Source organism: Tripterygium wilfordii, chromosome 21, assembly GCF_013401445.1.
Source record: "Tripterygium wilfordii isolate XIE 37 chromosome 21, ASM1340144v1, whole genome shotgun sequence".
NCBI lineage: Eukaryota > Viridiplantae > Streptophyta > Magnoliopsida > Celastrales > Celastraceae > Tripterygium > Tripterygium wilfordii.
The window spans coordinates 11910764-11938724 of NC_052252.1; the positions used below are offsets into that span (position 1 = coordinate 11910764).

Below are 27961 nucleotides of genomic sequence, written 5' to 3' on the forward strand. Positions count from 1 at the left end.
ACTTGTCACAAATTAATTGACGCCAATATGCTTCTATCTCTGATCCAAACCTCCAAAGTCATTTGAACAACAAAACATTATTCTTTTCTAAGATTGAACCAATTCCCAAGCCACCCATGAGTTGTCATTGTTCTCTCCTTCGTTTTAGAGAGAAATTGTAATTCCCATATTTTCTCTTAGTAAAATCCTCCTACACTTGCCAATGGACGTAGCCTATATTGGGTGAACCACGTAAAATATCTTTTGTTCATTTTATCTTTCTTAATTTCACTTTAGTTACAAGCCTGCTACAATCCATAATCTCCTAACAGTGCTATCGGAGCAAAAGTGTTCATAGGGTACTATTCACATGTATGGTACTATTCATCATGAAATAAGCTGGTTCAATTGAGAAGCATATCGTCATCAGTATTATGGCATTAAAGCTCGATGTTGAGAGTTTCAATGGGAGTAATTACTTATTGTGGAGAAAGGCCTACGAAAATAACATATGATGGCAAGTGGAACGAGATTGATGGTAATGCTATTGCCAATCTGCATCTAACACTAAATGATGAAGTGAAATCCAGTGTGGCAGAGAAAAGACAATAAAGGAGATATGGGAAACTCTGTATGAGGCCAAGTCACTTCATAACAAAATCTTCTTAAAGTGGAGACTCTACACTCTTCGAATGACGGAATCCACGTCGACGACCGACTATATCCACAACCTGAATACATTATTTTTTCATCTAATATGTTCAAGTCAAGCATACTCACACACATTTTGCAAACTATCATACACAATTATCAAAAACACAATGTTGACCTAGATTATGCAATTGTTTTTAATATTTTGCTAGTCCTCACTTGGCTTTTGTTCTCCAAGATAGCCCTTGCCTCATGTACCTTGTTTAAACACAATGTTGACCTAGATTATGCAATTGCTTTCAATATTTTGCTAGTCCTCACTTGGCTTTTGTTCTCAAAGATAGCCCTTGCCTCATCTACCTTGTTTAATCTCCAAGGTAGATGAGGCAAGGGCTATCGCTTTGAGAAAATATATCTTGCTAATAAAGTGGAGGCTGAGATGAATGCACTGAAATCCTCCATTGAAGAGGAAAGAGAATTGGAATATTCAATTAGGTAGAATGCCAGCGCTAAACTGGCAAGTGCCTTCAAGAACAAAGTTTTATGAAGAGGGCTCTACGCAGCGATCACAGTTCAAGTAGCTCAGCAATTTGTGGGGATCAACACTTTCATATATCATGCACCAATAATTATTCAGTTTGTCGAAGAGGGCCTTGGCCCTTTCTCTTGTCAGTTGTCACGTTTGGCCTCAATGCACTTGGTACCACTATTAGCATGGAATTTGTAAATAGATATGGAAGGAGAAGGCCAATGATAGTCTCCATGGCTGGGATTGTAGAGGGTAGAATCTATAATCAAAGATTTATATCGTTGAGCCACCAGCAACCTATAACTTGGACAGAAGAATCAAGGGTGAGAGTGATGCACCAATGTGGTACCTGCCAAAGACACTTCGATGCACTAGTTAGAATAGTAATCCCAAGTCTTTTCTAGCAAATAATCGAATGTCAAAGTAGCAAACGGAAATAGATCAAGGATGTAATTGAATGATCAGAATGAGGACTCTGTCAAAGAGAGATTGTCGAAGAGGATTTTCTAGAGATGGTCAGAGAGCAAAAAGATCCCATACCCTTGGTGAGATTTTGCTATTTATGCTGTAGTATAAGGGACACGTGTCCAAATAAGAGCCTTCCGATCCTTATCCAGATTACCATTAGAGACTGACTACCTTCTCTTTGAAACCTGCTCTAACTTTTCTGACTCCATCCTATAATTGGACGTGAGACGGCTTAAGGTGTCAGGGACTACCTCAGTTGTGTCAGTGGAGAAGTTGAGAATATCTTCCTATGTTAGAGGTGGATCGGTCTGATTGCTTTCTGCCAAATGTCCTAGATGAGATGATTTACATGAAAAATAGAATCAAAAGATGAAACATTGATAATCTCGGGATAAGGGGAAGGCGATATCGTCATCGGCTTTGATGTTGAGTTCAAAGTTTTCAACGGTTGAAGACACGGGTCTTCGACAGAAGCTATTCAAACCGACTCTGACTTGGGCTTTAGTTGTTGTTGGGCCTGTGCTATTTTTTATCAGTACAATTTATCCCCCACTTTCTGAGGCAACAACTAGTTGGCTCTGAGAGTAGATATCAAATCGAATATCTGCTCGAGTTTTGATAGGATCCAAAGTTTCGATGATGGTAATATGAAACAGTTTGGCCTGGGGCACGTGTGATCCGGTTTTGATCCTAGTAGTGCAAAATAACTTTGTTATGGGCACGTTTGATCCAGTTTTGATCCTGGAAATGCAAAATAATTTTGTTTGGGGGCACGTTCCAATTTTGATCCTGGCAATGCAAAACGTACTGGGTTGAATGCTAATCGTCGAAGTTGAAGTGAAGCTCTCTTTCATTTCTGGGATTGAAGTCTTGGGCTGGGTCCTTCTATCTGTGTTGGCTTATCTCGAAGAGAACACCAATTAGTGATGATGGATTTGTTGTACATGAATGCTTGCAAGAACGTGGGGTTGGGATTGCGCCACTTGGTCCAATGGACTTGAAGGGGTGTGGTCTGTTGGTTTAAGTCATCTTGGTATTCGTTCAAGCGTATTTTGGGTGGCTCGAGGCATTTAATGGCCATCATTGTGCCGTATTGGGGGGTATAAAAGGTCGCGGGAGAGACTAGTTTGAGGTTTCACTTCGCGTAAATCTTTGATTTCTCCTACAGGTATCTTCTCATTGTCTTCTAACTTGCTTCTTTCTTCGTTTTTCTTCTATAATTTTTGTCACAACCTCGTTTCTGGAGCATCGCCTTGAGTTAAGGATGTTGAGCTCTGAGGCAGATTCTTCTTCGGGGAAGGTCGACAGTGATGGTGAACATTGGAGTGTTCAGTTTGAAAGTAAGACCAAGGGTTCTGTTGACAAGTTAGTGGGAGGGATCTCTGGGGATGATTCAGGGGCTACAGTTTTGGATCATGAGGTGGCGGAAGAGGTTAGTTTAAGTAGGCCTCGAGTGGCCTCTGTTTCTGGTCGGAGACCAACTGCTCCAGAAGTTCCCTCGAGGACCAAGGGGAAATCGATGAAGGAAATAGGTTTTGTCAGAGCATTGGATCGGGCTTGCTTAACAATAGGACCAAGGTAGATTTGGCAGAGATTTGCAAGGTGTATAAAATTCCACACGGCATAGACATTCGCCTGCCAAAATCAAATGAAAGGATCGATTGGGAAGTCTACGGATACACGAGCTTCTACTATTACGCTTTTGAGTTAGGTCTCCGTTTGTCAGTTCCTTCTTGTAGTAACCGGTTTCTGTCAGGTCAAAAAATAGAAAAAATAGAATAACACAAAAAAATGCAAAAACCTATTCTTCAGCCCACAAGCCCACAAAAATTCAAAAGCCATTTTTTAGACCCATAAGCCTATAAAAAGTCATTACCTTGACCCATGAGCCTATAAGTACCTATAAATAAAAAACCCTAGAAAATATCTAAAATTTTAAGAGAATTAAAAAATGTTGAAAATAAAATCTTAAGAGGGAAAAGGTGGCACCTTTTAGGGTTTTACAAAAAGAATGGAAAATGCAAAAGCGTTAGTTTCCTAAGATTTTTAAAGAGAGAAAAAACTAGAGTTTAAGGGGTAAAAATGACAAAATGAAAAAATGGAAAAATACATAAATAATACAACCACACCATGTTCATGGGGGCACAATTGAAGAAGGGGGCGGCACAATTGAAAGAAAGAGGGTAAGAGAAAAAGAGAGCTGAGAGAAAGGGGAGAAACCAGAGAGAGAAGAAAAAACCAAGGGAGAAGAGATTGCGCCGGGTAGAAGAGTCAAGGAAAAGATTTTGAGAGGTTAAAATCGTGAGAGCAAGAAGGGTATAGTAGTAAACGGTAGCAGAAAAGAGCAGAAGAGGATCTGCAGCTAGAAGCGGAGAGAGACAACAAGGAGAAGGAAAGGATTCGGTCTCTTCTAGCTTAGGGTCGAAAAAGTGACGTTTCACAGACACTTTCATCTTTCGTTTTGATTTCTGTTTTGTGTATGCTTCAATCTCTGTAATTTTTTTTGGACATCTATTTGCTATACCCATGTGTTGCTTCCTGCCTTCGTGCTTAAGCTGGATTCATTTCTTTGACCCATACCAGTGTTAATTGTGTCATACCGGACCCTGTTTCCATGCCCCTGGTTCTATTTCATGATTTTGATTTTGCAAAGCTTTCGGATGTATTTCTCCTGGTTCTATTCCGATGTGTATGATCTATAATATGTATTGGATTTGAAGGAAACATACTTGCTTGTTCTATGCTGTTGATATCCGGTTTAAACCCGTTGTCCTCAATGGTGATATTCGTTTGAATACATGGCTTAGTTTGTCCGTATATGAAGCTGTTGCTACTTGTATATGGATTGTGGGCACATATCTGATTTGAATAAAACCTGGTTTGTGCAAACATCTGCTTGTTCATATTGAACCTGGCCTGTGAGTATATTTTTTGCTCATAATGAAATCTGGTTTTGGTGTTCTGACATTTGATCTTTGATCTTTGGTTTTGGTGTTTTGGTATTTGATTACGAGTTGATATTTGGTGTTTTTGGTATTCAGTATGAGATGATATTTGGCTTTGGTTTTGATATTGATATGAGCTGGTATTTGTCTTTGGTCTTTGCTCATGGCCAACTTCCAGATTGTGGTTCAGATGTAATTTGGAGATAGGTTTATATGTGTATGATATAAAATTTGTGGATACATGCATGATTCTCATAATTTGGTTTGAATTAATCTGAATTTTAATTATATTTGAGCACAATTTTGAGCCCATTCTCTTGTTGATGTTGGGCATGAACCGGGCTTCACTCTACTTGGGCCGAACTTGACTTTGTTTGGGGCCGGAGAGTTCATTTGGAGTGGAATCAGAGTTTGAGTAATATACGGGTCCATGGGCCATATTTGTATTCTTATTTTTATTTTTTGTTATTTGTATATATTTTTATCTTGTTTTTATTTGGCATGTATATCCTTATAAATATAAATATGTAATAGGGTAGTGAAAAAAATGAAAAAGTAGTGTAGTTTAGTTTTATGCATGTTTAATGTGATTAGTATGCATGTTTAGGGATTGGTAAATTTAGAATATCAAAGATGCATGAGTAGGAGTAGTTGATAAATCATTTAGAACGCATAATTATATGTTAGGTTGTATGCTTAGTTTTGTAAATTGTCAATTCAACAACCACATCTTAACTAAATTTTCATTTAAACAAAATAACGGGAAAAATATACATACCTAAATTAAACTCAATTAGGAGGAGGACTTGATGACATTCAACTCCTGTCTAGACTTTAATTATGATATATTCATTTAAACGAAAAGCAAATGATAAATTAATTTACTAGATACCTAAATTAAAGTTCACTAGGAGGAGGACTTATGACATTCAGCTCCTGCTTAGGCTTTAATTATGTTATCTCTTTGAAATAAAGTATCACTTGTATTCATAAAATAATGGTAATTTAATTTATTAGATACCTAAATTAAAGTTAATTAGGAGGACTTGATGATATTCGGCTCCTGTCTAGGCTTTAATTATGTTATCTCTTCGAATTAAAGAATCATTTGTACCCGTAAAAACAATGGTAGATTAATTATTAGATACCTAAATTAAAGTTCATTAGGGGGATTTGATGACATTCAGCTCCTGCTTAAGCTTTAATTATGTTATCATTTCAAATTAAAATATCATTTGTATTCGTCAAATAAAGTTAGACCATTTTTATTTTGTGATTGTGAAAGTTCCCTTGGTATAAAACCCAATGCCCTTTTGCAAATTCCAACAAATATTTTTTCAAATCAAAACAACATTTTTATCCAAGCCGGGAATGGCCATAGTGATCCCGTGTATCATTTCTAAAAATTTCAAATCCCACTCAAAGTGGGATTTTTCATCAATTTCCAATAAAACCCATCAAAATGAGATTTTCAAAATAGAACTTTGGTCTAACATTAATGAAAAACATTCCACCCCATTTGATAATACATGATTTTTTGAGCGTCTGAAAAATTCATTAAAACAAATTGGGACAAACAAATTTTCAGGAAAAGTACATAGATCAATCTAGGTAATCTTTTCGGGAGTTGTGGGGTGCCTAACAGCTTCCCCACACTCAATAGACCCCCTTACCCATTTTCTGGTTCGTAGATCACATTTTTAGTGTCCAATTACACTTAAATAAATTGGTGGCGACTCTAAACGTTTTTCATCCTTTTTCTATCCATCTCCTTTTTTAAATGAGCCTATCATCGGTCCGTGTCGTGACCCCGGTTGCGACACTTCTCTGTTGGCTGAGGTGTGTAGATGGTTTGAGATCGCACCGAGTCAGTTAATGCCAAATTCATACAGGATTATTCCAGGTGTGCAAAACCTTAGGTGTCACTATAAACTGAAGTTTGGGCTGGAAGAGTTGCCAACGGTCTGTTCCTTTGCAAAGCATAGGTCGGAGAAGGGGTGGTATGCCCTTTCCCTAAGGGCTCATTGGGACCATTTGGTGAGTGATTTGACTTCGAATGACCGTGACCGAAACGATCGATACTTCTTTATGAAGGGAGATCTAGTTTTTGAGGAGGAAACAAGAGTTTTATCGTTCTGAAAGTCGACGAGTGAGTATTATGACATTTTGTTTTCATTCATATTTGTCAATTGAGTCTTATATTTTGTTTCTTACAGTTAATACCGTGCCTTTCAAGTCTAACGACGCAATCAAGATGTGAGTTTGGGAGTTGTTGGAGATTCTAGAGGATAAAAGGAGTTGATTGGCTATGCTTTCGAAAGAGTGGTTGTCGCGAACAGAACTTTGAAGATTTGTCAAAGGTGTGTCGAAAGGTGATCTATGAGATGCACTCGACTTGGTTTTTAGTATCGCAGGGATTTTCTGTACTGATATGCTTCTCTTGTGCAGAAACTGGGATGGCGTCGAAAATCAATATTGCTGGCCCCAAGGAATTGGCGATGAAGAAAGCTGCAACGGCCAAACGGGCGAAGGATAAAGAGTTGAGGTCGAAGGGAATTGGGACTTCGACTGTCACCAGTGGGGCGCCATCAAAAGTTATGTCCGATGTCGATGGACGCCTATCTGGGCAAATTGTCTTGAAGAGTAAACAAGTTGAGAGGGTGTCGCGGCCGTCGATCGTAGGAAGGCGGTGGTCATGGAGAAGGGCTCAGGATATATGCATCGACCTTTAGTACCATCCTCATCGACAATGATGAGGTCGAAGAGGACATTCTTTTGGCAAAACCAAGGAAGAAAACCCCGACAGATGAGGGAGACTCCAATGTCGTGGGGCAGGCTTTGGCCCCAGATGCGAGTGCCCTTTGTGGTCGGCTTCAAAAGATGTTTGCCTTCCTAGGACGGCGAATGTCTAGCTTTGTTGGGGGCGAGGGAGTACATGAGCTGGCATATGCTCGATCTTTGGAGGTGAAATAGTACTTAGGATCATTTATTTGTTTGTTGAGTTTGTAATTCACCTTCGATCGCAGTCTTTAACTTTCATGCCTTTTCTTTCTTGGCTGCGGACTACATGACCTTCCTCTGAACTGATTTCTCTGGACTGAATTGGAGTTGAAGGGTTCCTGTGAGTAGGCTCTCAATCAACAGATCTATGCCTTGCGAGCCCAAAATGATCATCTTTTAACGTCCCTGGAGGAGGCGAAGGTGAAGGCCGCATGTGATGTCCAGCCGAGGTGGGCCAACGAGGAGGAAAACACTCTTGGGGGGCTTCAGACGGAGGTTGCTAGCTTGAGATTTAATTTGAAGAGAGGATGCCCAAGATTCGACTCTAGTCCGGTTGTAGGAAGTCGAGAAGGCCACTGATGCCACGAATAAGATGCTGAAAGGGACGGTGGCTAGGGCCAAAGAAGCTGAAGTCGAGCATGTCTCTAAGCTTAAAGAGATTAAAGATGCTTTTGACGAGGAGAAGTTAGAGCTAACGGAACAATTGGAGATTATTGGTGTGACTGTTGTTGCTGAGGCATTGATGGGGGGTCCTCAGAGGGACAGTTAGATGTTTATTTTCGTTGTGCATTATTTCCAGCCTTTCCCCCTCTTTTTTCGTCTTTGTAATATCTATCTTTTTCATTAATGATAGCAAATTTTGTCTTTAGTCGTTTTCTTTTTGAAGCATCTTTCTTTGGTTTATGCATGTCTTGTTTGGTTACTTTCCCCCCTTTGAGCTCGAGCTTATTTATGGATTTTTGGTAGTGGCCCTTCGACTCATCGATCAACCAAACTTGTACTATTTTTGAGACTAAAAGTAAATAAAAGAGAGTGAGGGTCGACGGCATTAGCCGAAGACCATACGATGCTTAAGTCAGTGTCGGATCAAATGAAAAATAAAAAATGAAGTGAACCAATAGCGAGAGTTTCTAAGAATGATATGATTTGAGGTGTGTGGTGTTCCAGCTACGGGGTATCTAGTGGCCTTCACCTCCTTGCAGTCAATAAGCTACTTGTCCTACAACCTTCGTGACCATGTAAAGCCCTTCCCATGTTGGGTAATGTGAGATTTTGAACCACTAAAATTATAGCTATCCCAAACTCAAATAATAATCACAGGCGCACAAATCAATAGCAGCATAGATTGACAAAACGAGTGTCGTATCCACAAGGACTGAGTATTAGTTTAACTTAGTTCCAACGTTCACTAAAAAGAATTACCGACTAACGATATCAAAAATATTGTGAACACGAAGTTTCAAAAATTAAGAGTAATGTTGAAATTTAATTCCAATTATGTCGCAAGCAACAAATCAAAAGTTGAATGAAAAATCAACGTGGTAAAAGTACTAAGGGTTCGATTTCACCATCTCCATTATACTCAATTCCCTTGGTTCTTAACTACCAATTCAGTCAGTCATGCTTGTTAAAGATCAGGTCCCCTAATTCATGTAGTAATCATGGCGTCTAACTTACTACGTCTATCATTAATTTGCAACTACCTATGACGTCTAGATTAGTTTAACAAACAAGGATGCATTTGAATCAATGGTAACCTTTAGCACGATCACATAAATCCTAGCATATGGTGTCTATGTCTAGGCAGTTATGGTGTTAAATTGCAACAAGCTAACCTCAAATTGAGCATAGCATCTACTACAATTTGCATCAAAATAATCAAATCCTAATGGTGATCAATCATCAAGATTCAAATATCGTTCAAGTATAACAATTAACACTCAACAAAGCATGAATGAATTGACAATCAAACCGAAATCCTTGAGCATAATAGAGTTGCTACATCATTCCCCTAGCAGGAGAATTAGTTCCTCATGCTAGATTCAAACAAACAAAGTAAAGAAATTGATTCCATAAGAGTTAAGAAAAACCAACACAATTATAGAAAATTGATAAAAAATCCCCTCCTCCTTGCTGTCGATTGACTTCCTTGCCAAGAGATAATTCTCTCTTCTTTTGCTTCGTCCTCTTCTTTAACTTCTTTTAGGTCAATAAATTTTTTTGAGGAATTGATAGTACTGCCCTTCTAATGGTCTGAGCTTATTAGCTTTAAGTGAGATTTAAGAGAGAAACAAGGATTTGGGCCTAAATAACCTGCACAATTTCAGCTTGATGTACCAAATTTGTAATTCCATAACTTTGTGAATTGTGACCCGAATTCAACAAACTTGGTATCAATGCGAAGCTTGAGAAGCCTTTTCTTCAACTCCACTAAAAATTCTGGATTCGGGGCTCTGTCGGGGAAATTCTGGGCAGCCAAACATTAGCCTATCAATTGTCCAATTTTGAGCCCATATTGAAAATAATTGCTCTCACACCTGCACAAGCACAAAATAGACCAAAATCATAAAGAGAGATCCCAATAATCATGCAAAAGTCCATATGAAAACACAAGTATATCTTATATTATTTGACTTATCATCGGGCTGATTTTTCCCACTCCAACTTCCTGGGTGTTTTGGAAAACTCTTGTGAGGACTCGGTCTCCCACTTTGAAATTTCTTATGCAGATGTGCTTGTTGAAATGTTTCGCTTCTTGGAGTTGGTAGGCCATGTTTTGGGTCAGGGCATTTTCCCTGTGTTCATCGATCGTATCTAGTTGGTCGTTCATCTCTTGACCATTGCAGTCTTTAGTTGCCCACTAGTACCTTGTCGAAGGTAGGCTAGCTTCAATTGTGATGACAGTCTCAGAATCGTAGGCTAAGACGAAAGGGGTTTCGCTTGATAAGACCAAAGTACTCCATAGAGTTCGTCTACCCATGCTCCTTTTGATTATTCAAGTCGTTTCTTCAGCGTATCGATGATGGTTTTGTTGGAGGCTTCTGCTTGTCCATTCGATTAAGGGTGTTGAGGCGTAGCGAAGTCTAATATGATTTTCCAGTTATTACAAAACCTTTGAAGCTTGTGGCTGACGAACTGAGGCCCGTTGTTGATGATGATTTCTTTAAGAAGACTAAATATGCATATGCCATTTTTCCAAACAAACTTCTCGATGTCGGTGTCTGTGCTATTGTAGAAGGCTTTGGCTTCGATCTATTTCGTGAAGTAGTTGGTCATTAATAAGAAGCAGTTGCGTACTTGCATTGTCTGGTTGTTGTTGGTAGTGGCCCTACTATGTCCATCCCCCATTTCATGAACAACCATGGAGACGAGATAGGATTGAGTTTTTATGGGGGAAGATGGACAACCTTTGCGAACCTTTGGCATTTGTCGCAACGTCGAACTTAGTCCTTTGCATCAGCTTGTACTGTAGGCCAATAATAGCCAGCAGTGAGGGCTCGGTGAGTCAAACTTTGGCCTCCAAAGTGGTTTCCGTATTTACCTTCGTGAAGTTCAGCGAAGACTTGATGAAACAGAGCCTATGACGAAGACTTGATGAAGCCCAGGTGTCCGGACACCTTCTGAAGGGTTTTGGGGGTATTTCTTAATTGTAACCAGTGGGGATTGATATTGTAAGGGTAATTAGGTATTTTCCATTATAAAAAGAGTAGAAAACCCTAAGATTTGGTTTTCTACCTCATTCATTCACTCTTGAACACCAAGCGTCCATTGTAGTTTCTCTCTTTCTCTCTCTAGGGTTTTGCTTAGTTCTTGTGATCTTGAATGTAAACATTGGTTTTCATCTATAAAATTGATGTTTATTCTCATTATAATGAGTGGCTAAGTTCTCTTTCTAGTTTCTAGTCGAAAATGGTGGGTGCAAGGTTTCGATTATCAAGGTATGCTCAAAGAATCATAGCTTCGATTTCTCTCGTTTAATTTTGTGATAGTTGTGTGATTGGATGTATGAGAATGACATATGTGATTGTATTCTTGGATTGTCTAGTCTAGGGATTGCATCTAATGTGTTCGATTGAAAATTGTTAAACCCATTGCATGATTTCCTTAATTAATCGAGTTTTCCATTGCATAGCTATTAATTATGTGTATTGATGATGGGGTTTTGGGTTAATTTAGGAATGTTCATGGGAAAGTTATGGTTAATTGGTCTTTGAGTGTGAAACTAGGGTGTTAGCCAAGCCAAGCCCCAAGTGGGAACATTAATCCATAAGATTAGGTGCTTATCCCTTTGCATTCATCGTAGACCAAGAAGCCCGATGGCCTACATGTATGAATTGAAGTCTTATATCCCAATTCTCTTTGCATATGCATGATTGATAGTATCACACAATGCATTGTGTATGGTTGTGTTTGTTTGCAATGATACCTTGAGTATAAGAACCGAGTAGCCACCGGGAAGGATTAGAGACTATATGTTTTTAATTAACTGCTTCAAATCAGATTCTCAATTGCTTTGGTTACAAGAATTGCTTATGCTACCGAGTCATTCGGTCATATTTAATACTTGTCTTAATTTTGATATTCATTGCGTTTATAAGCAGTAGTTAGTTATTTGCATATCATTCACCATCAAATTTGCATTGCTTCCTTGTGGATCGATACCAGACTCATCGGTTTATTACTTGTCGATACCCTACACTTGGGTTAAGTACACACACACACACTATTTGGTGTTGGTCACATATTCTTCTCCATCTTTCTAAATTACGGGAATTAAGGATTTCGACTGGTATATCTAGCGGTGCTTCGGTTTGAATGGAGGAGATGAGGTTTGCCAATACGTTGATGCAGCCATTCTCGGCCCGTGGTACCTGTGATATGGTGAACTCTTTGAAGGAGTCTCAGAGCTCTTTAGCCTTGTTGAGGTAGGAAGTCATGTTCGAATCTCTTGCTTGGTAAGATCCTAACAATTGGTTCACGACAAGCTGTGAATCAGACACAACTCTTATGCGCTAAACTCCCAAGTTAATCGTCAAGTTCATGCCAACTATCAATGCTTCATTGTTCATTGTACGAAAGTCGCACCTGATCGACCGTTGGACCATGCTTCCATCTAGTGACTTCAGAACCACACCAAGGCTGTATCCCTTTATGTTACTCGATCCATCTACTGTGAGTTCCTAAGTTCTGAGTACGCTTCTTTCTATGAGGAGCAATTCTCCTTCTACCTGTGGCAATGCTTCAAGGGTGAAGGCAGCGATGAAATCGGTCAGGGTTTACTACTTGATTGTTGTCCGCGGTTGGTAGTTGACATCGTATTCGTTGAGTTCAACTACCCATTTGGTCATCCTTCCCAACAGGTCTGGCTTGCGCAGGATGTTTCAGAGAGGGAAGGTTGTCACGATTGTTATTGAATGGCTTTGAAAATAGGTTTGCAACTTTCTTCCTACGGTGACGAGTGTAAGGGCCAGTTTCTCTAGTTGGCTATATCTGGTTTCTGCTTCGAGCATGCTTTTACTGATGTAGTAAACTGGGAATTATTTTCTCTCTTCTTCCCTAATGAGGACAACGTTGATAGTGATTTCTTAAACAATGAGGTAGATGAAGAGCGGTTTTCCGTCTTTTGGTCTGGATAAGAGGGGAGGGGTTATTAAGTACCGCTTCAGTTGTGTAGAATGTCGAAGAAGTGATGACACTTTTATGACGATCTTGAGATGAAGCGATTAAGGGCAGCTACCCTGCCTGTCAGTCATTGAATGTCTTTAACGCTCTTGGGAGGGGATGTTGAGGAAAGAGCAGATTTGATCGGGGTTTGCTTCTGTCCCTTATCGGATCACCATGAATCCCAAGAACTTTCCTGATGCTATGCCGAACGAGCATTTCATCAAATCGAGCTTCATGTGGTATTTGTTAAGGAGGTCAAAGGCTTGTTTCAACTATTCCAGGTGTTGTTCGGTGATAAGGGATTTGACGAGCATGTCGTCGATGTAGACTTCCATTGTTTTCCCAGTTGTTCGAAGAACATCTTGTTGACCAACCTTTGATAGGTGGCTTCGACATTCTTCAACCTAAAAGGCATTACTTTGTAGTAGAATATTCCTCTCTCTATGATAAGCGTTGTCTTTTCCTAGTCGTCAGGATGCATTAGGATTTGATTGTATCCGGAGAAGGCATCCATGAAGCTGAGTAATTCGTGCCCGGTTATGGTATCGACCAACATATCGATGTGCGGTAAAGGAAATGAATCCTTCGGACAAGCTTTGTTTAGGTTGGTGAAGTTTATGCAAACCTTTCACTTTTCGTTTTTCTTTTATATGACGACGACATTGGCAAGCTAGTCTGGGTATTTTACCTCTCGTACAAGCCCGTAGTTGAGAAGCTTTTGTACTTCTTTGTTGATGATCTTATTGCTTTTGGGGTAAACTTTCTCTTCTTCTGCTTTACCTCGTGGGACTAGGCGATGCTATAGTGTCGGTTGGTGAGGAACTTGATCAATCTCCTTTTCAAGTTTGAGGGCACTTATACCCCTATTTGAACTTTGTGCTCTAGGATGTTCAGGTGGATCTGTACCTCATCGGTTTCCATTATTTTTGGTTCGTTGATTCTGACATCTGGTATCGACTACTATAATTGCTATAAGCTGGTAATGGGCATTGTCCCTTTCACGGCAGTCATTCCTTTCAACGCGCTGCTATAGTAGTTTTGTGATACGTGTTAGGCTCCTTTGATCTCCCTTACTCCCCCTCATTTGAAGGGGAACCTGATCACCTGGTGGTATGTCGAGGGGATGATTTTGAGTTCATGGATCGAAGAGCGACCAATGATGACCTTGTACGTAGAAGGTCCACCGATCACGTATAACTTTGTTTGGAGGTTGATTCCTTCTACGTAGAGTGGCAAAGTTATCTCTTCCATAGTGAACTTTTGTTCCCCGCTGAAACCAAAGAAGGGTACGGGTCTCCTGAAGATGTTGGCTTCGTTGATGCCCATTTTCTTGAGAGCGTGGAGGAATAGAACATTTGTCGAACTTCCGTTGTCGACAAGAATCCTTGCTACTTGATAGTTGATAATCGACAGGGAGATGACTAGGGCATCGTGGTAGGGGCTCATCAGCTCTGCTGCTTCATCGTCGATGAAACTGAGGACCTGACCTATTGCTGTTGCGGGGTTGCTGCCCTCCCTTATTCCTGGGTTTACTGTCTGGTGCGCATGTTTTTTTGCTACCGTGTGGGATATTCCATTGATCTCCGACCCACCAATGATCATTCCCATGTTCGTTTTTATGTGAGATTGGACCGGTAGCGAGATTTCACGGTTGTCGTGTTTGGCGGAAGTATCATTCTTCTTGTCGTAGGTCTCTAGACCCTTTTCTGTCAGTTGGTTTCTGAGATGCCTAACTTTTAGGAGTTCAACGACCTCGTATCTGAGAGCGATGCATTCGGGAGTCGCATGACCACGGTTGTGATGGAAATCACTGTACTTTGTGGTGTCTCTCCACGAGCCTTGCGGTCTATCAGGCCATCTCACGTGCTCCCCAAGTCCTTTAACACGGCGACGCATTCCTCCTGTTCAATGCGGAGCATGTAGGGTGGTGCTCGTCACAGACGAATATCAAGGGTTGTCTCCCTGTCTCGTTGGTAGAGGTTAGTGGTAGGATAATGGTTCTGACGATCCTTGCACTGGGACTATCTGTCATCCTTTTTATCGTCATAGTCGTTCGACGAGGCTTTGGGGCGATCATCTATTGTGTCGCGAGCCCTGTGCTCGTCTTCTTCCCATTTGATTTGAGACTAGGTTTGGGCCATTACATCTTTCATGGTCTTGCAGGGGTATTTGATTAGCTCCTTATATAGCTCTCCCTTCAGCAGACATGCCCTCCGGAAGGCCATAATATCTATCTCAATGTTGCAATAAGGGATTGAAATCATTTTTTTGTTAAAGCGTCCTAGCATATCATGCGTGGGCTTCCCAGGCTGCTGTCGAATCTTGTATGGATCTTTAGAACACTTCTTGACCCTTCTGTTGTTGGCAAACTATTGGCTGAAGGTATCTACTATTGCAGCGAATGAGGCAATGATTGGTTTATGAACCAGGTGACGATCGGCCATATCAAGCTCAATTCGAAGCCCTTGCACATTCCAAGTTCTCGTAGATGGTTTGGGATAGTGGTGGCCAACATCTTTTGTCGATAGTGGATGACGTGGTCTTCGGGGTCGGTGCTACCATCGTACAACTTCATGTTTGGAAAGTTGAACTTGTGTGGCATTTCCATGAGAGCGATGGCATCTACGAAGGGTGAATCGGCGTATCAGTAGTGCAGCGTCTTCCTCTGTGGGGTTGGCATACCCGGGATTCTCTACATCCAATCATCTATCTGTTGTTGGGCTTCTTGGACGTCTATCCTACGCACCAGCTCCCTGTCATAGGTGAGTCCAGTAGCCGGGAGCGCACCAGAGTCATTCATTGCTTGGTACATGGGTAATCCTCGGTCTGGGAGGACAGGAAGGTTATCGGTTTCCTGCTATCGAAAACTGGGTGACTGTGGCAAAGTGGCGGTTTCCTACAGGCCTACGCACCAGCTCTTTCTCCAGTTTGCTGGCCCCCCGAGGGTGGTTTGTTCTAGGGAAGTCATGGGGTTGATGGAAGCCGTGTTTTGGGCTAAGGAGTGCGCCGGAGGTGGCGATTACGTTTGTGAGAAACGCGAACTTGCTGTTGAGCGTCGTATTTTCGGCCAATATGGCTTCATTTTCTTCGCGAATCGTGGCGTAGTCCGCAGCGATCGCACTAAAGCGTTGAGCAGAGTCTCACATTTTGTATGTTAGGCTTGCCATTTTGGTCATCATGTTGGTCATCAGATCACTGCATTCTTCCGTCATGTTGGAACTGTGATTGCTAGGGTCCCACGGTGGGCGCCAAATTGTAGAGGGTAGAATCTACAATCAAATATTTTTATCATTGAGCCACCAGTAACCTATGACTTAGACAGAAGAATCGAGGTGAGAGAGATGCCCCAGTGTGTACCTGCCAAAGACACTTCGATGCTTAAGTTAGAATAGTAATCCCAGGTTTTTTCTAGCAAATAATCAAATGTCAAAGTAACAAATGGAAATAGATCCAGAATGTAATTGAATGATCAGAATGAGGACTGTGTCGAAGAGAGATTTTCGAAGAGGATTTTCCAGAGATGGTCAGAGAACAAAAAGATCCCCTACCCTTGGTGAGATTTTGCTATTTACGTTGCAGTATGAGGGACTCGTGTCCAAATAAGAGTCGTTCGATCTTTATCCAGGTTACCGTTAGAGACTGACTACCTTCTCTTTCAAAGCTGCTCTGACCCTTCTGACGCCATCCTATGATGGGACGTGAGATGGCTTCAGGTGTCAGGGACTACCTCAGTTGTGTCAGTGGAGAAGTTGAGAATATCTTCCTATGTCATAGGTGGTTCGGTCTGATAGCTTCCTGCCAAATGTCCTAGCTGATTTACAAGAAAAACGTAATCAAAAGACGAAACATTGATAATCTCGGGATAAGGGGAAGGAGATATCATCATCGGCTTCGGCGTTAAGTTCAAAGTCTTCGACGGTCGAAGACACAGGTCTTCGACAGAAACTGTTCAAACCAACTCTGCCTTGGGCTTTCGTTGCTTATTGTGTTAGCCATTGTGTTCTTACAAGCTGCTAGTCAAGCTCCTGCTCTTACCATAGTAGAGAGCACCCACTTTGGTGCTAGCGGTACTTGTCCAGCTTTCGTTACTTCTACGAATGCACCTTCTTGGGACTGTATGCCTTGCGTGAAAGCAAAATGCGGATTCTGCAGTAATTCAGCCAGTCAAGTACGGTGTTTTTTTTGCCTTCTTTTTGCTGTTTTATTGAATTTCAATTCACCAACTTCAATTAATCTGTGTGGTGTAGCACCATCCTGGAGCATGCTTGGTCTCAACAAGGAATTTGAGAATTCCTGCCACACAGAAAGCAAACGACAACGGTTCGAAGAAGGGTGCCCAAGCAAGATTGGATTTCTTCCAGTGGTTCTAATGGCATTGTATATCATCTGCTATGCACCCGGAATGGGGACGGTGTCATGGATTGTGAACTCAGAAATATACCCTTTGAGATACAGAGGAATTGCTGCCATGTCAAACTGGACTTCCCATTTCATTGTCTCCATGTCATTTTTGAGCATCAGGGAAGCTTTTGGTTTCTTTGGAGCTTTCCTTCTCTTTGCTGGCATTTCTTTTGTTGGCCTCGTATTTATTTTCTTCTTCGTGCTTGAAACAAAGGGAATGCGATTCGAGGAAATTGAGAAGGTCCTTCAGACGGCTACAGACCGAAGTTACTCAAAGGAAAATCAAATAAGGATGTTTCTGAGGTTTAAAATTGGAAGGATTTGTTGGTTTGAGAGCAACTGTAAATTCATAGACAAGTCTCATTTAGTTTTTTAGTCTTTAATTACTAGCTCTAATTGTGATTTGAAGATACATATGAAGGAGTCTAGCTGGTTTTGATCTAATTTTACTTTGTTTTCTAGAATCTGAGCTAATCATTTAAGGTTAGGATGATGGCTACTCTTTCAAGAAATCTTCTTTTTTTTATTGAAATATCATTTTTCAGATTTATTCTACGACCACCCAACTTCTTTATTTGCCTTTAGACTTCATGCACTTTTTATTATGCCTCGTTGTAGGTTTGTGAACCTCAAAAGATGATGTTATGTATATATACATGCCTTTTTGTGTGAATAAAAATCTATATATACATGGTATGATGCTAATGGGCATTGCTAGGAAACAAGTTGTTTGGTAATTTTTCCTGTGTTTGTTTGGCTATAATGAATTTAGTAAAATACTATAATAATTAAGGCTGTATAAGGTATATAAATAGAGATAGCTTTGCTCGAACATAAGTTATGGACACCACTTTTTTGTTAGTAGTAGTGGCCATGTTGCTGTTCATTTTTTTTTTATAGAATCATAAGTTATAGCGTTCACACCTGAGAAAAATTATAGATACATATATACGTAGATGTAAATACATATGAACATGTGGTTCAATGGTAGAGTTGTAAAATTTATTGCCCAACTGAGAAAATTTGTTCCATTTGATAAAATTTGTTCGAATTATCAAATGAAACAAATTTACACTTTAGGTTACCGATTTAAAAGTTTGAACATTCAATGAGTAATTTGGAAAATGGTCAACTTTCAATGACTACAAGTTATATTAACCCCAATAAATATCCATCTATTTAAAGGGAAATGGATATAAGTGATTAAACTCATATGACCATCCATATTATTACATGCATAGAAATTAAATTAGATTGTGTAGCATCTATTGAATTTTTATATTAAAATGAATTAACTTTATTAAAATTTTATTTTTAAAAAAAATGAAAAATGTTACATGTCAATTTATAATAGTTTGAAGATAATGATGTGGACCCATGAAAATGCTCTAATATTTCTTTAAGTTTTCAGTTTTCAGTTTATTTATTGTATAGATAGATAGATTCCTCTAACCTTCCAAATCTAGCCAAAAGAGAGATAAAATAAGAACTGAAGAAATGATTGTCATCCACTATGACTATGAACAAGAGAATCTGAGAAAGTTAAAGTGAAAGCTTATCCGACTGATAAATTTTGCTTGGTTGTCCGAAGAGATAGAGAAGAAAGTTACAGGAGAGGCTAATTACAGAGGTGACTATAGTGCTAGATCTTAATCACTTTTTTACATCATGATCATGGCCATCATCATCAAAGTCTCTTTAGTGGTATGTACTTAGATACTATTCTGTAGTTGAATACTTCCTATACCAAAGTTTCTTTTAGGATTTGGGTCAACAAGTTTTGGTGAAACTCTATGCTTGGCTGTCAACCCATCACAGCTTTCCTCCTCCATTGATCCTAAAACACAGTCCTGTTGGTACAAGAATTGTTTTTGTTCTTCTTTACTGCCCAAAATTTGAAGCGATCACTGGTTTTTGAAACAAGAAGGACACTGAAGAGTAAGTCATTCATAATTGAAAGAACTTGGGACTTTATCTGTATTCTTAATTCTTAATTTGTGTTGTCGTTGACAGAATTTTCCAGTTGTTTTGCTTCCTTATTCTCTAGTCTACCTCTCCCAAAGTTAATCCAAATTTTGAAAATTTATTCTAGATCTTGTCTCAAAAGAATATCTATGTGAACTGTTAATTTGGCTTTATCATACTTTTGAATGTCAGATACAAGATTTACCCCAAATTCATGTCATATATTCTCGTTTGCTAATTGTAGGCTATGAATAAGCTGATGTGTAATTAGGAATTTCTATTCACAGTTTAGGTAAGTGGCAACTACATTTATTTTAGGCTAAATAAAGGATTTCCTTCTGTACAGCAGATAGTATTAAGAACAAAGAGAGTACTATTTCAGTTGTTGTTAGGTTTGGCATTCTCTGGAAATGCTTTTGCTGATTTGCTCTATGTATAGTACTATTTCTCATAACTGTTTGAATTTGCTTTACGTAGAGAATCTCCGGAGGTGTATTTGAATTTATTTTTTAAAAAAAAAAATGGTGGAAGGAGGCGCTGTGAAAGCAGACAAAACAGAATTCACAGAATGTTGGAGAACAGTTTGGAGGACTCCTTATATCATGCAGCTTGCTCTCACTGCTGGTATTGGAGGACTTTTGTTCGGATATGATACAGGTATTACAAGACACAATTCATATATTATTTCTTTCAATGTTCATCTTTTATGACTGTTTTTGTCTATTAATTAAGATAGGGCTTGAAGAGTTGGATGAAAAACTCATCTTATTGTGATGTAGGGAATATTTCTGGCGCCCTTCTTTACATAAGAGATGACTTTGAAGAAGTTGACAAGAAAACATGGTTACAGGTAGAACTTGCACTCTATAACCCACTAGTTATATGTCTTGGAAGGATCAGATGTTTAGTCTTATCCTTGCATTATATTGCGAAACGATTGTTTCTGTAGTTTGAACCTGTGAGACTCAAAACAAGACTTAATGATATATATGCAGGAAACTATAGTCAGTATGACTGTGGCAGGAGCTATTATTGGGGCAGGATTTGGTGGATGGCTCAATGACAGTTTCGGAAGGAAAAAATCGATTCTACTTGCTGATGTAGTGTTTTTGAAAGGTGCAATAGTCATGGCTGTTGCTCCTGCTCCTTGGGTTATCATTATTGGAAGAATTATGGTTGGTTTGGGAGTTGGAATGGCTTCCATGACTGCACCTCTTTATATCTCAGAAGCTTCTCCTGCTAGAATCAGAGGTGCTCTTGTTAGCACAAACGGTCTGCTCATCACTAGTGGACAGTTCCTGGCTTATGTCGTTAATTACGCCTTGAGCTCGGTTTGTAATCAATCATCACTAGTTTGAAAACATACTTACCGAATTCCTGGAACAAACCTGTTACTGATTCGTCTTTGATATCTTAATTCAGGTGAAGTCGCAATGGCGATGGATGCTCGGGTTAGCAGCAGTTCCAGCAGGACTTCAAATTGTGCTCATGTTAATGCTTCCAGAGTCTCCTAGATGGCTCTATAGAAAGGTGCTTGGCATATAAGTTTATAGCTTATTGTTAGCTTATACCATCTACATGTTTATTTAATCACCAGCTGTGTAATTCAGAACAAGGTAGATGAGGCCAGGGCAATCTTGGAGAGAATATACTCTGCTGATGAAGTTGAGGATGAAATCAATGCACTAGAGATATCTATTGCAAATGAAAAGGCCTTGGAAGCATCCATAGGAGATACATTAGGGGCTAAACTGAAGGGTGCTTTGAGCAACGTTGTCGTCCGAAGGGGACTCTATGCTGGAATTGCCTGTCAAGTGACTCAACAGTTTGTGGGAATTAACACTGTCATGTATTATGCTCCCACCATTGTTCAGTTCGCAGGATTTGCCTCAAAGAAGACGGCTTTAGCACTTTCGCTCATCACGTCTGGAATAAACGCGTTGGGCTCCCTTATCAGTATGGCTTTTGTTGATAGATATGGGAGGAGAAGGTTAATGATGATTTCACTAGTTGGAATCATCACTTGCCTAATCGCCACAGCTGTTACGTTCTTAGAGGCTTCACATCATGCTCCTGGGATTAGTCCAATGGAGAACAGACACTTCGGAGCAAATGCTACTTGTTCAGATTTCATGGCAGCTGGAGATTCATATAAATGGGATTGCATGTCATGTGTTGAAGCAAAATGCGGATTCTGCAGTAATGCAGTGAACAAAGTAAGTTTTATGTTACTGATTGATTCTGTATGCATGTTCAAAGTATCAAACACCATTTAATTTACTCGAATTGTTTTATCTTGTATTATCATTAGTATCAACCAGGAGCGTGCTTGGCTAACACCAAACAGTTAGGCCGAGATTGTCGGGGAGAGGATCGGACATGGTTTGAAAAGGGTTGTCCGAGCGAAATCGGATTCCTGGCAGTGATCTTCTTAGGTTTGTATATAATCTCATACTCTCCGGGAATGGGAACTGTACCATGGATTGTCAACTCAGAGATATACCCATTGAGATACAGAGGACTTGGTGGAGGCATAGCAGCTGTGGCTAACTGGGTTTCCAATCTGATAGTGAGTCAGACATTTTTGACCATCCAAGAATCACTTGGTTCTTTTGGTGCTTTCATGTTGTTTGCTGGGTTTTCTTGTGTTGGACTTGTAGCCATCTTCTTGTTAGTACCTGAAACCAAGGGATTGCGTTTCGAAGAGATCGAGAAGGTGCTCGAGAAAGGTTACAGACCGGTTACACTGAAGAGCAAAGCAAAGAATGCCGGTGGTTTTTCTGTCTAAACCCAGAAAGCATTTTCTGTTTGAATGAAATGCAAAAGCTTGGTTATTTGTTCTTGCAATAAGTAGTTTTTGTTTAAGACTGGAAACATTGTTGAGCTGTGATTTCATAGTTTCTGTCATTTTCGGAGTCATATTGCCTTGTGATGAAACAAAGTTGTGTCAGAACACCCTCCCCTGAAATCTGAATTGTCATTAGAATTGGTTAAACAAACACCTGCCATGCCAGCTAATATATGACTAAAAAGGGACAAGAAAATAAAAAAAGGAAAGATCCTTTTGTTCAATTGTTTCTTTGTTTGGATAATAGAGAAGGGAAGATCTTCATTGCAGTACAAAAAAATTAAAACCCAAATCAGTGGTGGAACCGATTGGTGACACCTTACAACGGTTTGTGTATCATATAATTATCCACACAAGAGGACAGACAGAGGGTTATGGCAGGCAAAACACAACAGCAAATGAGCCACAATTTACACCACCGACAACCAAAGCAATGGGCCTACCTACCATACCATGGCTTTAATTATAAGACTTTAGCAGTTCAGCCCCCTCTATTCATCCCTCTTAAAAGCAACCCACTTTTTCCAGTGCTCGCTGTTTGGAAGCCGAGAAAATATGGGTTGTGATAGGACAAGAAAGAAACTATAACCTTAAACTATTAACTTTGTTCACATAGAGAATTGGAAGTTGAAAACTGAAACAATCAACTCAAAAAGACCAAAGTCTGAGTGATGAAGTGCCTGTTTCAGTTTTCAAATTCTCAGCCTTCTCATCTTTCCTAACTTTTGCTATGCATGAAAAATCACATTTTGCTGCGAAACCAAACAAGTAATCAAATCACCTAAGGAATATAAAATCTGATGTACCATGAACAGGGAACAATAAAGCCCGAACAGAAGGATCTGGCAAACTTAACTACCACCATCACATGCAATCAAGCTTCAAAATGCTCTTCAAAGTTACAACGAACATGCTTTTGAGTAGTAGGCATCAATATCCATCTTCATTAACTTCAAACAGACAATCAAGTCAATATTTTTGGACATAATTTGGGTCACCCAAACAAAACATAAGGAATATGGCCCAAATTCCATCAACCAAGAATCCCACAAGCCAAACAACTTCCAATTCCATCACAGAAAGAACCCCAAAATCATACATCGACCTAGTCACTTAGTCAGTCTTCAGCTCCCTAACCTCTCCTAATCTATTCAAACACTACAATAAATTTCTTCCCAAATTACTAAACACCACACTGTACAAAATCAACAAGGCACCCTTACACATCAACACCAAAACCACTTACAATGTATAGTTACCATTTACTAAATAAATCTCTAAAGGCTGGATGAGCATCTCTCTTGTCTTGGCTCTCTCAGATACCCAAGAAGTGTTTCAGCCTGTAAAACAGCCATAAAAAATAAAAAAAAATCAATCTTGAGCCAAAAACAAACTACATGATAACAAATTCAACAATATTGAGGCAAAAAGACTGCATTTTGAAGTATAATTAAGCACAATTGAACACTAATTAACCACTGACCTTATGCTTGGCTTTAACGCTTCCATTCTGTGACAGAGCAACAAGAGGAGGAATCCCACCTTCCCTCACCAGCAACCCTCGATTTCTAACACTATCAGCACACAATTGCAACAGAGTCAACACAGCAAACTCTTTCCCCTTCACAGACCCGTCTTCAATGGCCTCAACAAAAACCGGAATCCCTCCTTCCTCCACAATCGCCTCCCTACCCTCCTCGATCGCTGCCAGGCTGCTCAGCACCACCATGGCCTTCTCCGACATTCCCGTCCCCTGCTCTGCAGCAAGACCAACCAGAGGCTTCACGGCCCCTGCAGTCACTGCTCTCTCCTTATTGGGCTTGATCGAGCACAATTTGTACAGTGTAGTCAGGGCATCCTTCTTCCCTCTGCTTGATCCGTTCAGTAGTAGCGAAACCAACGGAGGTATTGCTCCGCAGACACCGATTGAGCTCTTGTTCTCTTCGACCAGAGCAAGACTAAGCAGGGCACAAGCTGCATTCTGTTTTGAGGTTTCCGTTCCAGTTTTGAGTACATAAACTAAAGATTTTACAGCTCCGGCGTCGGTGATTAATTTCTTGTTCTCTTCGAGGAGCGAGAGGTTCAAAAGAGCTGTGACTGCGTGCTCTTGCGTCCACGGATCGCTGCACCTGAGGAGCGGAATCAAAGCAGGAACCGCACCGGATTCTCCTATTAAAGCTCGATTATCTGACCGGTTCTTTGCTAAAAGTCGCAGCTTAGCCGCAGCAGATCGCTTCACGGCCACAGACGGTGACTTTAGTCCGTCAACGCAGATCTTCACCGTCGGTTGGAGATCTTCCGGCGAAATGCTCTCAATTATTTCGGTCGAGAAATTCTCCCTCTGTAGAAACCCCATGCAGGGCTCCAAGACCGGTTCAACGTCATTACTAACCCCGCTTGAGACGTTTTCCGGCGACGGCAAGGTCGCGAGTCGCCACAACTCGCCCGAAATATCACTGCTACAAGCCGAGAAATCGCTGAATACTAGTGAAATATCCAAAAACTCCTCTTCCTCCTCCGACTTCACTGGCTTGTTGTTCCGAGTGGCAAGCTCCCCAAGCCTCATGTCGATAACCGAGTCGGTCAGGTTCTCCGACACACATGCCGATTTATCGGGGACAGAGCTTATGAAGGAGCAGCTGTGGTCGTCCTGGTATAGACAAGAGCGAATCGTACGCATAGACCGGCCGATATTCCGGTGAATTTTGGTAGTGGAACTCGAAGGTCCATAATAGTTTCGGGTCAAAGGGAAGCGATTCGAACCAGGATGTGAATGTGAAAGCGAATCTTCAAGAGAAACCATCTATCAGAATGACAGAAACAAAGGAAGGAATTTTTACCAGTAAAGAAAGTATTTACCCGTTTGTTTTCCGAGAATTTTAAGAGAGTGCCATTGTATAGAGAAACAGAGTGGAAGAAGGAGAAACAGAAGATGAGAGCAGATAGAATTTTAAGGCTGGCCTTGCTTTGCCTTGTCTGGTGGCTTTGGTATCCGTGTGAAGATAGTGTCACCGGAGGGCTGAAAAAAGGTTGTGACAGACAGGCATGAGCAACATGGTCAGTCTTGTTCTTGTCACCGACTGTCTTGTAGGTCCATGTGGAGACGCACGTTTTAGTTCTTCAAGATCAACGGTGGTACTAGAAAGCTTTACATGGCATGATATGACAGGTCACGTTTTCTCTTTTACACCGGTAAAAAGTGTAAAACTAGTATTTACACCAGTAAAAGGGTGAAACTACTAAATACACACACTAAAGCAAAACTGTTGAACTCTTGGCAGACCTGTTGAACTCTTGGCAGACGACAGGATACATTTTAATTTTGTATAGCAATGATTCTGACATGCTGACACGTGTGGCAAGCTCTGGGTTCTGTAATCAACTTTGTGATCATTATCGGACGCTCAGGACAGCTTTTGATTGTTGAGCCCCAATTAGCCTTCCACCAATAAAGCCACGTCAGACTCATGTGCCCATGCAAACATGTCAACCCACACGTGTCCTTCCAAAACAGAGGAGACCTAGACCAGTACCAAATCTATTATAAGACATTTGTAATGGTAAAGTGTTATTGGATCAACAAGATATTGTCTTTTATTGATGTGCCCGTGTATTTTGTTTATGTATTTGTATTGGGAGAAGTGTTTTGTTTATGTGGATGTATTGGTATTTGGTGTTTTGATGTAATTTTGTTATGGATAATATGGAGAAATGAAATGTTTTTGGCCTCCATGTTGGATGGGAAGAGAGAGTGTATAGAAATTTATGTTTTGTTGATGTGATTATATTAGAATACGTGTTTGACTTGACTTTTTGTGTAACAGAGGTGAGATCCAAAATTAATTTTATTGGGGACATTAACCCTTACACCATTACAAGTGGGGACATTAACCCTTACACCATTACAAGTGCACTTCAGGGCTTGCCAAGTTGCCATTGGAATTGAATCCATCCCCGACAAAGATTAATGGGGTTAGATTTACCTTTAAATCCCTTCTAGAATAAGAAATCACCAAATACACTTTCTTTCAGAAATACACTTGCTTTACTGAAAAGAATTATTATAATAAAGTCAGCTCGAGTTGGTAAATGAAAAATGAGCTAGCTCAAGGCATTAATAAGTTAATAGTGTCTATATTTTTTGGTAAGAGTTCGGCAGCCGGGCCAACTTAAATAATTCATTATGGGAATAGATTAATCTTCCTTTCTTCCTACGCTATATATAATAATAATTTTCACTGCACATACAACCAATATGGACAAGTATCAATACATTACGCATAATTAACCAATTAGGAAAGTTAAGCAATAGCAATGCTGTCTTTGATTATTAATGTTAATGTCTTTTGATTATGTAACATGCATGCTCATGAGTTGTTTAGGTCCTAAAATATTGTATAAAGATGGCGATTGTCCCTATGTAGCACTATTTTGGAGTAGAGCATGCAACAACAACATCTTGACTTGCCACATTAGAGGATTATGTGTCTAAATATAGTAGTACGTAGTATATTAATTAGGGTTTGATTCAATAAAGTGACACTAATATATGCAGTTCTCTTTCTTCTCTCTCTCTCTCAAAAGTGCACATTGGGGTTGGTGAACGGTCTCGTCTTATTATATGTATGTTAGTTTAATTAAACTTATATGTTTGCATAATCAATAACATTTTTTATTTTCTGAAGATTACAAAATTATCTTAATTAAGTTTGATGATTAATTTAGCTAGTGTGTAATCCATGATTACGCGTAGTTGAAAATCAAATGTTTTTAGTTCAAAGATAACTCTCGAAGTGGGTTTATAAAGTTAGGTTTATGACACTTTTTTTTGTTGGTGTTGTTAAACGTGGGAACTAATGAGCTAATGCTTTTTTTAAGATCATAATTAATTTAACTTTTCACATGTGGGGGTTAACTTTGAGATTTCATGGGAGTTATCTTTTATAAATGATGTCTTGGACGACCAAGAGTCGTAGTGGGGTGCTTTCATGAGGTTAATGTATAGCTGGCAGCTGCCTCCAACTCCAAGTGAATGCTAGTATTTCATTATTACCTTTTAAGTAAATATAATGAATCTCCATTCAAAAAAAAAAAAAAGTAAGTGCAATGAATCATGATTTAAAGCGATTAATGCTTCTCTAAAGGGGAAAAAAATAATACTTACTCTTCTTATGGCTTATATGTAGGGATGTCAATTTTCAACCGACCCGCCTCGCCCCACATAGATTTTCAGATTCTCCTATCCAAAGCTTGTGCAGGGCGGGGACGGGACAAATAATCTCAACTAGTGAGCGGGGACGGGTATGCCTCCCAACCCATCTCGCGTCTATTTTCTCCGATCCAAGGCTTGTGCGGGGTGAGGACGAGGCAAAGAATCTCAACCCGCGAGTGGGGCAAGGCGGAGACAAGTATGCCTCCCAACCCGCCCCACACATCCACCCCGTGCCCTGACCTGCTTCCCGCCCCGTTGTACATATATATCCTTATATAAACCCTACATATAAGATTTCTTTTAGAATTAATATAGATAAATATTTATTTCTTTAAACATATATTAATTTGATATTATTATTAAAATCAAAGTAACCCCTAAACTTGTTTGGTGAGTTTAAACTGTAAGTCCCTAAACCTTAAAACCCTAAACATAATATTATTATACTCTTAATTAGATTGAATAAATATTGATAAAAACTTAAAACCCTAAATCCTAAGTAAAATATGATTATATGA

The 27961-nt window shown here is 39.9% G+C and overlaps 2 protein-coding genes and 1 pseudogene across 5 annotated transcripts; 2 read left to right on the forward strand and 1 right to left on the reverse strand.

Annotated features, from left to right (window-relative positions):
• The first annotated feature begins 444 nt into the window (after positions 1–444).
• On the forward strand, positions 445–17892 carry LOC119987901 (annotated as a pseudogene).
• A 987-nt stretch (positions 17893–18879) lies between these two features.
• LOC119988982 (inositol transporter 4-like) lies at positions 18880–22351 on the forward strand. Of its 3 annotated transcripts, XM_038834254.1 has the most exons (8): positions 18880–19122; positions 19237–19356; positions 19861–20040; positions 20163–20233; positions 20379–20714; positions 20806–20913; positions 20994–21599; positions 21695–22351. In XM_038834254.1, the coding sequence occupies exons 3-8, from the start codon at positions 19905–19907 to the stop codon at positions 22169–22171; spliced, it is 1734 nt and encodes a 577-aa protein (XP_038690182.1). In that variant the 5' UTR covers positions 18880–19122; positions 19237–19356; positions 19861–19904; the 3' UTR covers positions 22172–22351. The 3 variants fall into 3 exon arrangements, with proteins under 3 accessions (XP_038690182.1, XP_038690185.1, XP_038690183.1); XM_038834257.1 differs by lacking the exon at positions 19237–19356; XM_038834255.1 differs by lacking the exon at positions 19237–19356 and having other exon boundaries at positions 18880–19048.
• Positions 22352–23142: 791 nt separating this feature from the next.
• LOC119988983 (U-box domain-containing protein 4-like) lies at positions 23143–25240 on the reverse strand. 2 transcript variants are annotated; one of them, XM_038834259.1, is made up of 3 exons: positions 25091–25240; positions 23715–25018; positions 23143–23571 (listed from the first exon to the last, which is right to left on the reverse strand). In XM_038834259.1, exons 2-3 carry the CDS (start codon positions 24909–24911, stop codon positions 23509–23511), a joined length of 1260 nt encoding a protein of 419 aa, XP_038690187.1. In that variant the 5' UTR covers positions 24912–25018; positions 25091–25240; the 3' UTR covers positions 23143–23508. The 2 variants fall into 2 exon arrangements, with proteins under 2 accessions (XP_038690187.1, XP_038690186.1); XM_038834258.1 differs by having other exon boundaries at positions 23715–25230.
• Positions 25241–27961: the final 2721 nt, after the last annotated feature.

What these genes read in the sequence shown, in the direction of transcription:
- LOC119988982 (XM_038834254.1), top strand. Translation starts at nt 19,905, where the DNA reads ATGGTGGAAGGAGGCGCTGTGAAAGCAGACAAAACAGAATTCACAGAA. An exon ending in ACAAGAAAACATGGTTACAG is followed by an intron (nt 20,234 to 20,378) that starts GTAGAACTTGCA and finishes ATATATATGCAG; the next exon opens with GAAACTATAGTCAGTATGAC. An exon ending in CTAGATGGCTCTATAGAAAG is followed by an intron (nt 20,914 to 20,993) that starts GTGCTTGGCATA and finishes TGTGTAATTCAG; the next exon opens with AACAAGGTAGATGAGGCCAG.
- LOC119988983 (XM_038834258.1), bottom strand. Translation starts at nt 25,034, where the DNA reads ATGGTTTCTCTTGAAGATTCGCTTTCACATTCACATCCTGGTTCGAAT. An exon ending in GCGTTAAAGCCAAGCATAAG is followed by an intron (nt 23,572 to 23,714) that starts GTCAGTGGTTAA and finishes GCTGTTTTACAG; the next exon opens with GCTGAAACACTTCTTGGGTA.